This window comes from Oryctolagus cuniculus, chromosome 8 (assembly GCF_051225735.1).
Source record: "Oryctolagus cuniculus isolate XC-2025 breed Fujian yellow rabbit chromosome 8, ASM5122573v1, whole genome shotgun sequence".
NCBI lineage: Eukaryota > Metazoa > Chordata > Mammalia > Lagomorpha > Leporidae > Oryctolagus > Oryctolagus cuniculus.
In genome coordinates, this window is record NC_142874.1 from 84,568,341 (window position 1) to 84,582,417 (window position 14,077).

General features: G+C 41.2%; 1 protein-coding gene and 1 long non-coding RNA gene across 33 annotated transcripts in view; one reads left to right on the plus strand and one right to left on the minus strand.

The window, feature by feature from the left end:
* Window positions 1-7,045, minus strand: part of EGF (epidermal growth factor) — a 97,305-nt gene extending 90,260 nt beyond the window's left edge. For 20 of the 31 annotated variants that reach the window (XR_016212320.1, XR_016212319.1, XR_016212317.1 and 17 more), the window contains exon 1: window positions 5,673-6,268. Coding sequence is in view for 4 of the 31 variants with exons in the window: in XM_089302933.1 (XP_089159059.1) it covers window positions 5,673-5,796 (124 nt within the window). In the remaining 27 variants the exon portion in view is untranslated. Of the gene's footprint in view, window positions 1-5,246 lie in introns of all 31 variants that reach the window. The other 11 variants (XR_016212316.1, XR_016212312.1, XM_089302937.1 and 8 more) reach the window with 6 other exon arrangements.
* On the plus strand, window positions 4,637-13,807 carry LOC138843514 (uncharacterized). 2 transcript variants are annotated; one of them, XR_011378309.2, is made up of 2 exons: window positions 4,637-4,939; window positions 9,094-13,807. It is a non-coding gene; the product is annotated as an uncharacterized LOC138843514 (long non-coding RNA). The 2 variants fall into 2 exon arrangements; XR_016212321.1 differs by having other exon boundaries at window positions 11,360-12,788.
* The last annotated feature ends 270 nt before the right edge of the window (window positions 13,808-14,077 follow it).

The following is a 14,077-nucleotide window of genomic DNA, read 5'->3' on the forward strand; positions in this document are numbered from 1 at the left end:
CAACTTTTAAGAACAGGAATGATCCTCAGAAAACTAGAAGTAGATCATCTATATGACCCAGCTATCCCACTCCTGGAACTATACCCAAGGGAAATGAAATCAGCACAAGAAAGAGTTACCTGCACTCCCACGTATATAGTAACTCAAGTCACAGTTGCTAAGATGTAGAATCAACCTAATATCCATTGTGATGACTGGATAAAGAAAATGTGGTATACATATATGAGAGAATATTACTCAGCCATAAAATGAATGAGATCCCAACATCTGCAACAAAATGTATGCAACTGGAGATTATTATGCTAGGTGAAATAAGTCAGACTCAAAAAGAAAAAAATATCACATTTTCTTTTGTTTGTGGCAATTAATAGAGAGAGAATAAAAATTGTGTGGATTTCCGGTCATTTGGTATATAGTTATAAAAGTTGCTTCATTGAATCATATTATATAAATGTCAATATGCTCTTACTTCACTTGTTCCAAAAAAGAAATGAGAGGCAGGAATAGAGAGGACTCTTGGGATGCTAGTAATGCTTTGCTCTTAATTTGGGTATTGTTTAGGAGTCTGATCAGGTGACAAAAAAGTCATTAATCTGTTTACTTATGTGCAATTCTTGGTACATATACTGTATTTTAATGAAATTTTTTAAAGGAAGAGAAACCAAAAGACTTCAAAGAAAAAAAAAAGTAACAGGAATGAAAAGTTCTTTGTTTTCATTGTGTCAAGTGCTGGTCCAGGATGCAAGCAGGCCTTTGTTTGCAAGACTTCTCCTAATGTCTATGCTTCATGCTTCATAACACAGGTTCTTGCACAACGTAAGAGAAACGGTGGTGGCCAGCGTGGTGGTAGAGGATGGGAAAGAGTGTGCATGAGGAAAATGAGACACAGAAGGGATCAATAATTCAGTGGATGGATCAGAAGGGACCCTTAGCCTCATCACCAAACCCACCCAAAACAATCTTGTAGATAAAGGAGGGGGACACCTACTTTGGAGGGGATCAGTCAATGACTTTCTCTATGCTGAGCACAAGCAAATGATTCTCGCCCTCCAACTTATACATTCAATGTCAAATTTTTAGACAATTCCAAGTAGCCCCAAAATGTAAGCTGATTAAAGTAATTAATTTACCATTCCTTTACATGCCTTTAATAACTTTAAAAACCTTAGAGAAGAATGAGTGCTTGGCACAAGGGTTAAGATACCACATCTTGTATCAGAGAGCCAGGGATAGAGGCCCAGCTTTTCCACTGACAATTCAAGCTTTCTGCCCACTAAACATCCTGGGAAGCAGAAGGTGATGGCTTAAGTACTTGGATCCCTGACACCCATGTGCAAGACTTGGATTGAATTCCAGGTCCCTGACTTCAGTCCTTCCCATTCACGGCTGTTGCAGGTGTTTTGGGAGCAACCCAGTGGATGGAAGATCTCTCTCTAAATCTCTCTCTTTCTGCCTTTCAAAAATAAAATTGATGATTCAAGGTTTAAAAATAAATGAATTATCAAAATAAAAGAGAAATTGGTTCTTCAATGGGAGGGGAGATATGCAAAAAATTTTAAAAATCACTTACTTTCAAGTAGCTCATTTTTTCTATTGTTACCAGTAAAAACTTTAATAACCAGAATTCATTGACAGTGCATGGAGGCTGTGCTCAGTTGGTGTAATGGCAAGACCAATGGCAGAGCTGCAGTTCCTCAAGGGTACTCACTCAAATCAACTTGATTTTTTTCTTAATAAACAACTCTTCTGGTTACAGAAATACAAGTTATTTATGTTGAAAGTATTTTGAGTAAAATTTTTAATGTCATAAACTCTGGGTTTCTCAACATGACAGCTTTCCATGTATTAAAAAAATCAAGGATTATAAGAAAAACCAAGCCACATTTAGAAAATTATATTACCTTAAGCACCAATAAAGATAATTGCAACAATAATAAAAGTATTAATAGGGGTTAAGTCTTGCTGAATGCTTATTACATTATAGGCTCTGTTTTGTGCACTTTATATATATGAACTTAGTTGTTCAAAACCCAAAGTACAGGTTAGAATCACCAAAAGAGCAATAAAATAAAAAAATAGAGACCGGGTTCCACCCCAGAAAAGAGTAAGCTCTCCACTGACAGGGGTGCTGATCTTGACGTTGCTTATCCCGACGCACAGCGGGCATTGGAATGGAATCTATCAGCCCAATACTGACAACAGTTCTAGGAGGGTATAGTTATTTTACAATAAGAAAAATCAGACACACAGACACAAGCAGCAGGACTGAGATTTGAACTCAGGCTGATAGCCTGTCTACAAAATTTGTTATCTTAACCACTAAATTCTACCACCCTCCAAACATCAAAAACCATTGGCTATTTGAGGAATGGTTTCATTTTGGTACAAAGAGGCTATTTCAGCAATTTTTCTGTAGTTAAATTTTTAAACACCTTTGCATAACTCTGGCTGCACAAACAAGATTCTGATCTAAGAATTACTCTGGTTTCCACATGACTGGGAAGCTGACCAAGCCTTAGCTGGAGCCGAAATCAGAGATTTCACTGTTCACTGCTAAAGTGATCTACCCAGTTGGCAACCTTCAAGCCACCCCAGGATCTCTCATGCAGCCAGCTCTCTGAGGCTCAACTTCTTCCTCCACCCTATATTTACCAAGAAAGTTCATATAAATAATGCAAGGACAGACGTGAAAGCAGGAACAGTTCCTCTTACAGCTGATATTTGTCCTCAAGGGCAAATAGGCTTCCAAGTTCAGAACCCACTTGCCAGAGGTTTTCTTTACTGATCTCTTCATCTGTAGCTCAAATAGAAACTAACAGAATACTCATTCAATTTCTTTAAAGGGGGTGGGGGAGGAGAACGGAAACAAAACCTTCCTGTGTTGCTACCATTTGATCTACCTGGCTAGCAGTCACTTGAGTATACCAAAATCTTGTCAGACCATGAAGCAGTGTTCTTGCGATTCAGACTGGTTGCAGAAGTGGTCTGTCTCAACACCAAGGGCAAGATATAAGACAGGTAGAATTTCAATGAGGGAAAGACAGATGATGGCACCATATTTATTTAGAGAGGAGAAACACCATCCTCTGAAATGCCAGGAGTAGCAGGATGTGACCCAGGCCGTTAACAGCTAATAGGAGACATGGAGGATGAAGAAGGGGATTTAAGCCAGAAAAAGTGGCAGTCAGAAAGTGGGCATCCAAGCACTCCATTGATCCAAGAGGTTTAGCCAAGACCTTAGCCCAAGAGAACATTTACTCCACCTACTCTGCTAGTCACTGTGTAAGGTACCTCTCGTGGATTATTTCAGGCGATCCCCACGACAGTCCTGACAGTAGGGTATTATTTCCCAATGATATTTTTTTAAGATTTATTTATTATTTATTAGAAAGTCAGAGTTACACATAGAGACAGAGAGAGAGACATCTTCCAACTGCTGGTCCACACCCCAAGACCCCAGATGACAGCAACATTCCTCCAGGCCTCCCACATGGGTGGCAGGGGCCCAAGCACTTGGGACATTCTCTGCTGCTTTTCCCAGGTGCATTAGCAGCGAGAGCTGGATTGGAAGTAGAGCAGCCAGGACAAGAACACTGGTGCCCATATGGGATGCTGAGAGTGCAGGTGGCACTTGACTCTCTAGGTCACAATGCCAGTCCCTCCCTGCAATATTCTAAAGTCACTCAACTATTAAGTCGGTAACATGGATTTGAAATGATGTTGGTTTGCTTCTAAAACCGGAGTCCCCTCCACTCTATGACACAAATCCTCTCCACCCTGGCTTCATGTTTATTTGGTACAACTCTTCTCTGCAAAGGCATTTCTGACCCACCAGCAGGGTGGCAAGAAATACAAGGCATAGGCTTGCTGGCTAGCAGGAATCAGACCCTAGAGTTAGACAATTTCAGTTCTGTCATTTCTTCCCTTCCCTGGGCTCTGCTTCAAAAATCTAGGTTCTTCTTCCCTCGCCACTGGCTGCCTCATTGGCTCCTACCCTACTCCTCACAAGCTAGGCAGTTGGCAATGTCTGACCTAGGTGATTTGCCAACTACTCTAGGGAAATTCTCCCACCCGAGAAGGTTCCAGTCCACGTGATGTAACTGTGGGGAAGTTTTTACATCTGTCTCCTACAGCTGAATGAGAGGTTCATAGAGTCCTTTTTGTCTTGTGTTGCTCATCTCCAGGACTCTGTGATTAGCAAGTCAGGGGAAAGACCCCAATCATTCATCAAGAAACTTGAAATCTTACTTAATATATACTAACTTGATCTTCTGTATATAAAGATAATTGAAAATGACTCTTGATGTGAATGGATTGGGAGAGGGAGCAGGAGATGCGAGGGTTGCGAGTGGGAGGGAAGTTATTGGGGGGAGGGGCGAGGAGCTGCTGTAATCCAAAAGCTGTACTTTGGAAATTCATATTTATTAAATAAAAGTTTAAAAAAAAAGAACTCACTGAATACATACGACAAAAGCGGGAATGTTCAGTAGGTGCTGGGGACATAAAGATAATTAGCATGCAGTCTGCCCTTCAAATACCCTGGGATTCTGTGCACCTGTTACAAAAAGTTCTGCCTGGTTTGTCGCCAGGCAGTTTGTCAGTCCTGAGACTGGGAGAGAGAGCACCTGATTTCCTCATTGGTAACTTCCTTAATGGAGAGCCAGGTCAGCAGCCCAGCTCCTGCAGCTGGGCTCAGCTCAGCTCTCTTTACTCTTAGTGTCTTGTTAGCTTCTAGAGGTTTCTCTCCCAGACACTGTACTGTGTATCCTTTAATCTACCTCCTTTTGGAAGTCAGACTTCATCTCAGAAGGACAAGATGACTAGACAGAAATGCCAGGGCAGCTCAGGAGGTGGAAATAGCTTCTTGTCTGGAAAGCAGTCTGGAGACCCTCCCAGGATGAAAGAAATGAATCAACAGTGAAAGAGGATCTTTTTTTAGGTAAGATACGTGGGCAAGATTATAATTTGTAGTCATTAAAATCTTCATTTCCTCTGGGTTAAAAATTCATTTACTGTGAGAGGGGTTGATTCGTCCGTTGCTGTTTCTTAGCTGTTCTCAAAGTTACAGGGCACCTGTTGCTAAAAAGCCGGAGCTGTGTCGGAGCTGTGTCAGGGGCCAGAGAGGAGAAAGCGAAGGAGGCTGCTGAGCTGGAAACGGGGGGTTAATTTCCACAAGGACAGAATCACCTTTGTTCACAATTCCCTCCCCATTCCCCACTGACTTTCAGCACCCTCTGAGCTCTTACCCACAGTTATCAGAAGGAAGGATTTTTTTTTTTTCCCTCAGAGCTTAAGTAGAAAGTTTTCAAAATCCAAAAATCCCTGTGTCTCTTCAGTTTCCAATACAAAACTGATCACCAAATGTTAGTGACTCTTCACGCCAGAATCAACAGCGGCGTTTCTGTGTAAAGCTACGTCCAGCTGATTTGAGATGAGGTCTCTTTACTCACACACGGAAGCACAGCTTGAAAGCCGTGAACTTTTGTAGTTGGTAGCAGATGAGCTCTCAACAGCCAGTAAGGAAATAAAGCAGGCATCAGAAAATACAAAGTAAGCAAATATACACCCCCAGAGATGACTCGGGAGAACAAAGGCCCAGAATACAGAAGTAATGAGCAGGTCTCAGGGCAGTTTCCGGGGGCGCACGAGGCTCCGCTCATTGGGTGACTTACCCAGGCAAGGAGAGTGCCCATGTCCCTCCGGGCGGCCTTCAGGACAGCTCCCGGGCTGCAGCGCTGCGAGACTCACACAGCTGAATTTAAAAACTACTGGCAACAGAATAAGTAAGAGCAGCATAATCTCAGCGAGGTGGAGCTTTCAACAGAAAACAACCTGAGTGCGGGAGAGCCGGAGCACAGTGGGTCAGTGGGACCCCAGCGGTGTTCCCGCAGGTGGGCCCTCAGCCTGGGGCATCTTTCACTCTGCTGTTTCCTTGCTGTCTTCCTCCAGCTCAAGGCGGCCTGAAGGGACACTCCAGGGACGCTTTCTTTATCTATCTGAGTTGCTCTTAGGAGCGAGGAAGAAACATCTGACACCCGTCTGACAAATCTCACCCAGTTGAACAGCCACACTCTGGAGGCCTTGGGCAGCCTTGACTGTGACAGGCAGGACGAGGCAAAGGCTTAGAAAGAATTGACGGAAAGTTCCAACCACGACCCTTGGGTGAGACTGAAGACAGAAATATGTAGATGGGATTCCTCCCAAGCCCAAGCGCAGTTCTTTTTTAAAAGAGTGGATGACTCCCCTTTCTCTTTTAAGGCTCCGTGGCTCCGCCCCCTCTCCTTTAGTGACACTTAAGTGAGCCTGGCTTTGAAACGGGAATGTGGGCAACTCTGTGCTGCAGGAAATCAGGGCCAGCTGCCAGAGATAACTGGCTACTACTCACCATAAATATTCAGGCAGACCAGAGGAGGAGCGATTAGGGGCTGTGCAGGAACTAATGGCGCCTCGGAGAGACCTGCTGCGTATTGGTTATGCTTGATTATCTTGAAGGATAGAGACCAAACTAAGCCAATGCAGTATAAATCAATGGCAAGCAATACTCATGGTAATTCAGATTTATAGTAACTGATCATTCACATGAGCAACACTAAAGATAATTCACCCTCAGCTCATTATAGGCAAAATGAACAAAATGTCAACACCAGCACACATTCCTGGAGCTTACTTTCTCTCTCCTCTCTCTGTCTCCTGGATATTTTATAGCGGAATCTGCAATTATTCTTTCCAAATCAAAGGGAAATCCCTGGAGCCAAATGCAGAGATAGAGCGCACACTGACACCTTTTCTTTCAGCATGAACAGAATAAAACAGCATGTGGGGGCCAGGAGTGCAGGGAAAGGAGTGGATGTTATCACAGAGCGCATTGGAAAAACTCACCCAATAGTGCAAACGCTGGGAAGCGCTGGAGACCCAGCACAGGGCCAGGCTCTTCCTTTGCAGGTACTATGGGCTCTTTTCAGATCTCAGTGGTAGGAAACAAAACTTGACCCATCCTTTAGTTGCCACCTCAACACTCTGTACCTGAAGCGACAGCAATTACTCCTTCAGGAGAGTGCCCAGGGCCCAGAAATAGCCACCTTAGGCAAACCGTCTATCTATGCCAGATCTGATGAACAAGGGCAATTTCTGCCAAATTACTCCATCCTGGGAAACAGATGTTCCTTTAAGATGCCCCAAGGTAGTGTTCCAAACGGGAATCAAAACGGCGATAAAGCAAGGGTCACAAGAACAACAGTCACAGCAGTGAACACCTGTGATGGAGGACAGAGCACCCCAAGCATTTTATTTGCATCCACTTGTGTCCAGAATATTCCTCGGAGACTCGGACACTTGTCCAAAACAGTTGAGGCTAGGATTTCTCCGATCTCAGCCAGCCTCTGCCAGCAGTTCTAACCCCTTATAGGAGAAACAGACCTCGGGGTGGGAAGAGCACCCAGAAGTCATGTGGGTTTATATGGAATATTCCATGGCTTTCTGGACTCACTCAGACTCAGGATTCAGAACGAACATCCTACAAATCACCTGTACTGACTGTTCAAGTTCCCTTGTTAATAAGCTTCCCCTTCAGCAAACACATTGTCTCTGTCACAGACAACAGCAACAGAAGTAGCTTAGAGGACAGTCACGCTGTGTTTGTGGAAAGAGTAGAGAGAATATTATGAGCACAAATATGAAATAGTCTACGTAACTACATTCTACTTGGATTTGGAATCTCTTACATTATTTCTGATTGTAGAAATATTCACTTTCAGAGCAGGCATTTGGCCTAGTGGTTAAGACCCTGCTTGGGCTGCCCACATCCCATTTCTGAATGATTGGGTTTAAGTCCTGGCTTTGCTCCTGATTCCAGTTCCTGCTAACGTGTGCTCTGAGAGACAGCAGATAATGACTCAAGTAGTCGAGTCCCTACTACTCACATGAGAGAACAGAGCTGAGTTACCGGCTCCTGGTTTTGGCCCCAGATCAGCCCCAGTTGTTGTGAGTGTTTGGGGAGTAAATCAGTAAGTGGAAGTACTTGCTCTCGCATGCTTGCTCGCTTGCTCGCTCGCTCTCTCTCCCTGCCTGCCTTTCAAAAAATAAATAAATAAAAATTAAGAAAATTGTTCTAACTACATGTCACTTGGGCTAGTGTTGCTATTAAGGTTATATATAAGCCTCTTAGGAGATAATGGAGTCCATAGGGGTACAGTGGATGCCAGCACTGGTGCCTGATGATGAATATCAATCCCAGCTACTCCACAATCTGACATTGCCCATTCAGCAAAATCAAAGGACAGAGTTGTCCAATTAGAAAGGGATATTTAGTAAGTCCATATTCTTGCTTCTAGGTAAGATTCAACATTTCCAGGGCAAATGAATATGCTCTTTATTTTAAAGTTAACCAGGAGTCCATTGTATCTGTTTGGGTTAAGGCTGCCAAGTATGTTTCATATCTGCGATTGAGTCCAAATGTACTAATATGTCGATGAATCATGCAGCTATATGTGATGTGAATGGAGGTCAAGGAATAGAAGCCATAATCTATAGCTTCAACAGCTTGCTGAGGTTGATGAACAACAACAGGTTATGTGACTATAAGCCAATAAATGGCCAGTCGCCTAATGTTCTGTAGGTGTCAGGATAAGAAGAGGGAGCTGCAAAGAACTCCGTGGACTGAAGCACACATTGATGCTATGTGGAATTATTAGGAAGCCTCAGATGGGCATGGAAAAGGAGAAAAGTTCTGCTGATGAGAGAGTGTGAAATAGGAATGGACAAAGAAAACAACTGCTTGTTTATTAGATCCTTAGCTGCTAAGGGGACAAAGCTGGAAGGGCAGAAATCCTACAGGCAAGAAAAGTAGGAGTTAGACATGGATAGCAAGGAGAAAACTGAATGCTTTTAAGTGTGAGAAGACAGCAGTGCCTAAGAGAAAGGAGGCTTCTGAGAGACACATCAGTGTGTTAGTCATTATTCTTTTCCAGTAAAATGGCCTCATCAAAACACAAACTACCTAATTCTCTAGAGTTTACATATGTGCTGTACTAAACGGTAATACTTAGTACTCATCATCTCTCCCACACCATTAACAGATTGTTCCCTCTGTGGCAGGCGATAGGAGGCAGATGGGTTACTCACATCATCTCAAATCCTCAACGTCACCTTGCAAGCTGGACATTATCAGGCCCATTGCACAAACAAGGACACTGAAGATTAGAAAATCTGAGTAACTTGTCCAAGAGCACACATAGTTTATGGAGGATAGGAACTCTGAAGTCATCTCTTCTCCTTAGGCAGAGTCTCTGATTGGAATGAATAGATAGGGGCATCATCAAAGTGAAGAACAAAATTCATTCTACACAGTGGATGTGATTGCAGAAACAAGTAGCATGATGCAGTATGTTTTGATTATTTGAGTTAACACCCCCCTGAAGAAACAGTACGAAAGCTATTTCAGGACCAGCCCTACCAACAAGTTTCAGTATATCAGGGAAACTCCAAGAATTGAAACAATTTTCTCCTTTTTCAGAAAGAAAGTGGTTGATGTGCATCTATTATTCTGTGTGATTTATGTATGGCAAAACTGAAATGATATTAAAGAAAAGGAATTGGAAGAAGCACAGGCATTAACCATAAAATGCAAAATACCATTTTCAAAATATGAATAACATATATAAATTTTTATTTTAAAAAGGGTAATTTAATATTTACCTGAACAAATTGAAAAGTTAGGTCCACATAAAAAGACCTGCTAGGAGTGTTTATAGCAGCTTTATTCATAATTGCAAAAATTTGGACACAACCAAGATGTTCTTCAATGATGAACGGATAAACAAACTGTAGTACATCCATTCAACGAGATGTCACTCAGTGATAAATGAAAAGACGTGGAGGAACCATAAAGGCATATTGCTCAGTGAAAGAACCTAATTCCAAAAGCTACACACTATATAAATCCAATCACGTCATGTTCTGGAAAAGGCAAAACTATGGCAGCAGTAAAAAGATGGTGTCCACAATTGATAGAGAAGATGAATGTATAATTGGAGCTCAAGGGATTTTTAGGGCCGTGAGACTACTCTGTGTGTAATGATGAACATACGTCCATATGCATTTATCAAAACTCATAAATGTACAGGACAACAGGGAATCCTAATGTCAACTATGACTTTAGTTAATGATACTACATCGATATTGTCTCATCAGTTGCAACAAATGCAACTAATGCAAGATATTAACAATGAGGAGAACTGCAGGTGGGGTGGGTAAAGGGGTACACAAAAATTCTGTGTGCTCTCTGTTCAGTTTTCTGTCAATGTAAAAACTTTTAAAAGGTAAGTTTTTTTCAAATGAGAGTCATTAGACAAGTAAAATGACACAAATTAAATAATGCCATGTCCCTACCTAATGACATCACATATTTAAAAATCCTTACACAAGCAGAATCCAGCCATTATTTCACTTAACAAGTAAGTCCACCCCAACCATCAAGGAAATTTCCACATACCAAGAGGAACAAACAAGCCTCCCCAAGCTGAATATACAAAAAGGAAAGATATAATAGCCCATGATACATAATCATAATCCTAGGCAGAAGTACCACAACTTAAATCTAAAGAATAAAGTGCTCACGTTGAATTGCATTGCATTTGTTTACATAATCTCAAGCTGCCCCCTTTATCATTATCCCAGGTACTTTGACTTCTAAAAATGAAAAGGTTTAGGGATATAACTTGAGCATTTCTTTGCTTTTTTTAAATATATATTTATTTATTTATTTGAAAGGCAGAGTTAGAGAGAGAGAGAGAGAGGCAGAGGCAGAGAAAAGGAGAGAAAGAGAGAGAGACAGAGAGTCAGAGAGAATCTCCTATCTGCTGGTTCACTCCCCAAATGGCCACAATGACCGGAGCTGGGCCCATCTGAAGCCAGGATACAGGAGCTTCTCCTGGGTCTCCCACATGGGTGCAGGGGCCCAAGCACCTGGGCCATCTTCTACTGCTTTCCCAGGCCGTAGTAGAGAGCTGGATCGGAAGTGGAGCAGCTTGGACTTGAACCAGTGCCCATATGGGATGCTGGCACTACAGGTGGTGGCTTTACCTGCTACACCACAGTGCCAGCCCATAACTTGAGCTTTTCTATCATTCACAATACAATTTCCCCCAATGACTTTCCATTTTGTTCCATCTATATGAATTACATTATCATGATGTATAAAGCATTTGAAGTCCCAACAAGTGTACTAGAGGTATCATGAACTGCATATAATTAAATACTACTGTTGGAATCAAATGAAAATGAAAACTATTGCTTGTAGCTCTTTTTTGCTCTTACATTTATAAACTGAATCACTACATTTTTTCCCTTCCTCTATTTCCAGAGGCAGAAATTACTTTGGTGAAAATAATCATGGTTTGCTACTCAAGACTGGAAAGAAGCAGAAAATAGGGGGTAGAGAGAAAATATTTGAATGCTGTATTTTTAAAATTCCAAATTCTAGACTAGAGAAACGAAATTAATTAAATGAAGTTGTTTTCAATTGAGAGGTATCGACTTTTAAATTTTTATTCACGTGGAGTTTACACAAAGTGAACAGATCTTCAATCTTATATGTATGATCTGATGAGTCCTGGCAAATATTATCTACATACTCAACCAAGATACAAAACATTTCCTTTATTGTTAAAATTTCCCTTGTACTCCTTTTAGTGAACTCCACCCATAAACAACCATTGTTCTTATTTCTGTCATCAAAGGTTTAATTTTGTCTATTCTTGACCCTCATATTACTAAAATTACACGGTATATTTGATTTTATGGTTAGCTTTTTTTGTTTAACATTGTGTTTTTCTGACTTACCTAGATTATGTGTATCAGTGCTTCATTCTTGTTTCATTTCTGTTAGGTAATACCATGTATGAATATAACACAATTTGTTTATCCATTCTTGTGTTGTTGAACCTTTGGATTGATTCCAGGTTTGGCTCAATGAATGTTTTCATTCCCTTTCAGTTAATACCTAATTTCTGGTTCAGAGGGTAGGTGTATGGTTAACTTCATAAGAAACAGCCAAACATTTCTTCAAAGTGGCTGTTCCATTTTATACTCTGACCAGCAATGTATGTGAGTTCCAGTCATTCCAAATCTTCACTCACATTTAGTCTTTTGTATGAGTGATATAATATCACGTTGCAATTTTAATTTGTCTTTCCTCAGTGACTACAGCATTGACCACATTTTCATGTTTATTATTATATATTATATTATGTGAGACATTTATTCAACCCTCTGTCTGTGGGGTCTGTTTCTAGACTTTATGCTATGGTTGTTTTTCTGTCCTTGTGCCAAAAGCACATTATCTTGATTACTGTTACTTTATAATGTCTTAAAATATGTTAGGGAACATCTTCCAACTTTGTTTTCTTTTTCAGGGTTTTTTCTTTGGATAGTTGTTATTCTTTGCATTTCTATATAAATCTTAGAATTAACTTGGAAGTTTCTACCACAGGAAAAAAGTTCTGTTGTGATGTTAATTGTGATTTTCAATGTCACTAAATATGTAGCCCAATTTGGAAAGAACTGACATTCTAACTTCATTAAGCCTCCCAGTCTATGAACATAGTACATTCTTCCACTTATTTAGACCTTCTTGAACTTTTTCATCAATGTCTTAGGATGCTCAGTGTTGAGCTTTACATACCTTTTATTAAAATTATTTTATATTTTTATAAATGAAATATTTCTAGCAATTTTATTTTCCAATGTTCTGCTGGTCCTTTATGTCAATAAAATTAAATGTTCATGTGGGATTTGTCTTTTCCTGCCTTGCCAAATCTGTCATTATGTCTGGAGTTTGTTTAGTGAGTACAAGATCTGATATTTCCCCTACAGCACCATAGGTAGGATAACACATAAAAGGATGAAAAGTCTCATTCATTTTTTTCAAAGGTCAGCCACCATTGTTTACCATCATTCAGGGTCCATCACCAGGAAGACTAAGTCAGGAAAACTTCTATCTGCCCTTTTGGAAAGTAAGCATTGATCTCGTCCAAAGTCTCACCATGTTAGGTGATTGAAATGGCGCAAAAGCCCACATCTCTCTCTAGAGCATCTGCCCAAGCCCCACTTTGCAGGACTCCTCTTCCTTCCCTGCGGATGCCAAGAGGAGCACTCATCTCCCACGCATGCGCCGGAGACCAGGCCACCAGCAGGAAGCATGGGCTTCTCATCCTTTCTTCCAGCGTCTGCCAACTCCAGTGTGTCCCCCACACCCGAAATCCCACCTGCACGATTGCTCTGGCTGCTGGTGAAAGCCATAATCTACACTGCCTAAGAAATGAAGCGGTCTTCTTCAGTGATCCGTGAAGATGTGCCTGGAGATGGTAAGAAAAAGAGACTGGGTACCCTGATCTTCAAGGAAATTTATGTCAGTACGTAAAACAGGGAAATCAAATGAAAATACATGAAAGCAGCCTCAAGAATGAATCAGAGTGAATGTCTTGCTTGTGGAATAACCAATAAATGGTGTTATTCCAAATTCTACACAAAGACTTCAAGTATATTTCAGAGAGAAGGCAGAAAGGGATTTAACTACTTTTGCTGCATCTAGAAGACATCCGGGGACAATTTTTAAAACACCAGATCTCAGGTCCTGTGATTGCTCACGTAATTTAAATCTGTGTCTTGGAAAGGATCCATCCTCTTTTAGGCCGCCTGTGGCTCCAGTTTCCCTGGCTGCATTCAGGTAATCATTGTAGCCCTTTCATGAAATATATCTGTTAAACCAACAATAACAGAATAATACAACCCTGGCATTGTGCGGATGAAACCTCCTGTGTACAGTGTTTTTAAAACTATATATCAGATTCTGACTGCTTTGTTTATTAAGAGAAAAATTTCATTGCTTCTAGGGTTGCTTCTGGGAATAAGTTTTAATCTTCTTCATTCCTAAACTCTTCCAATGCAGGATACTATTAAATAAAATGGGAGCCTACACACACACACACACACACACACACACACGGGGGGGGGGGGGAGAGAACTATAGCCCCAGCCCTTCTCATGCACTCTGTGGCAAAAGGAAGCATTAGGGTGATCA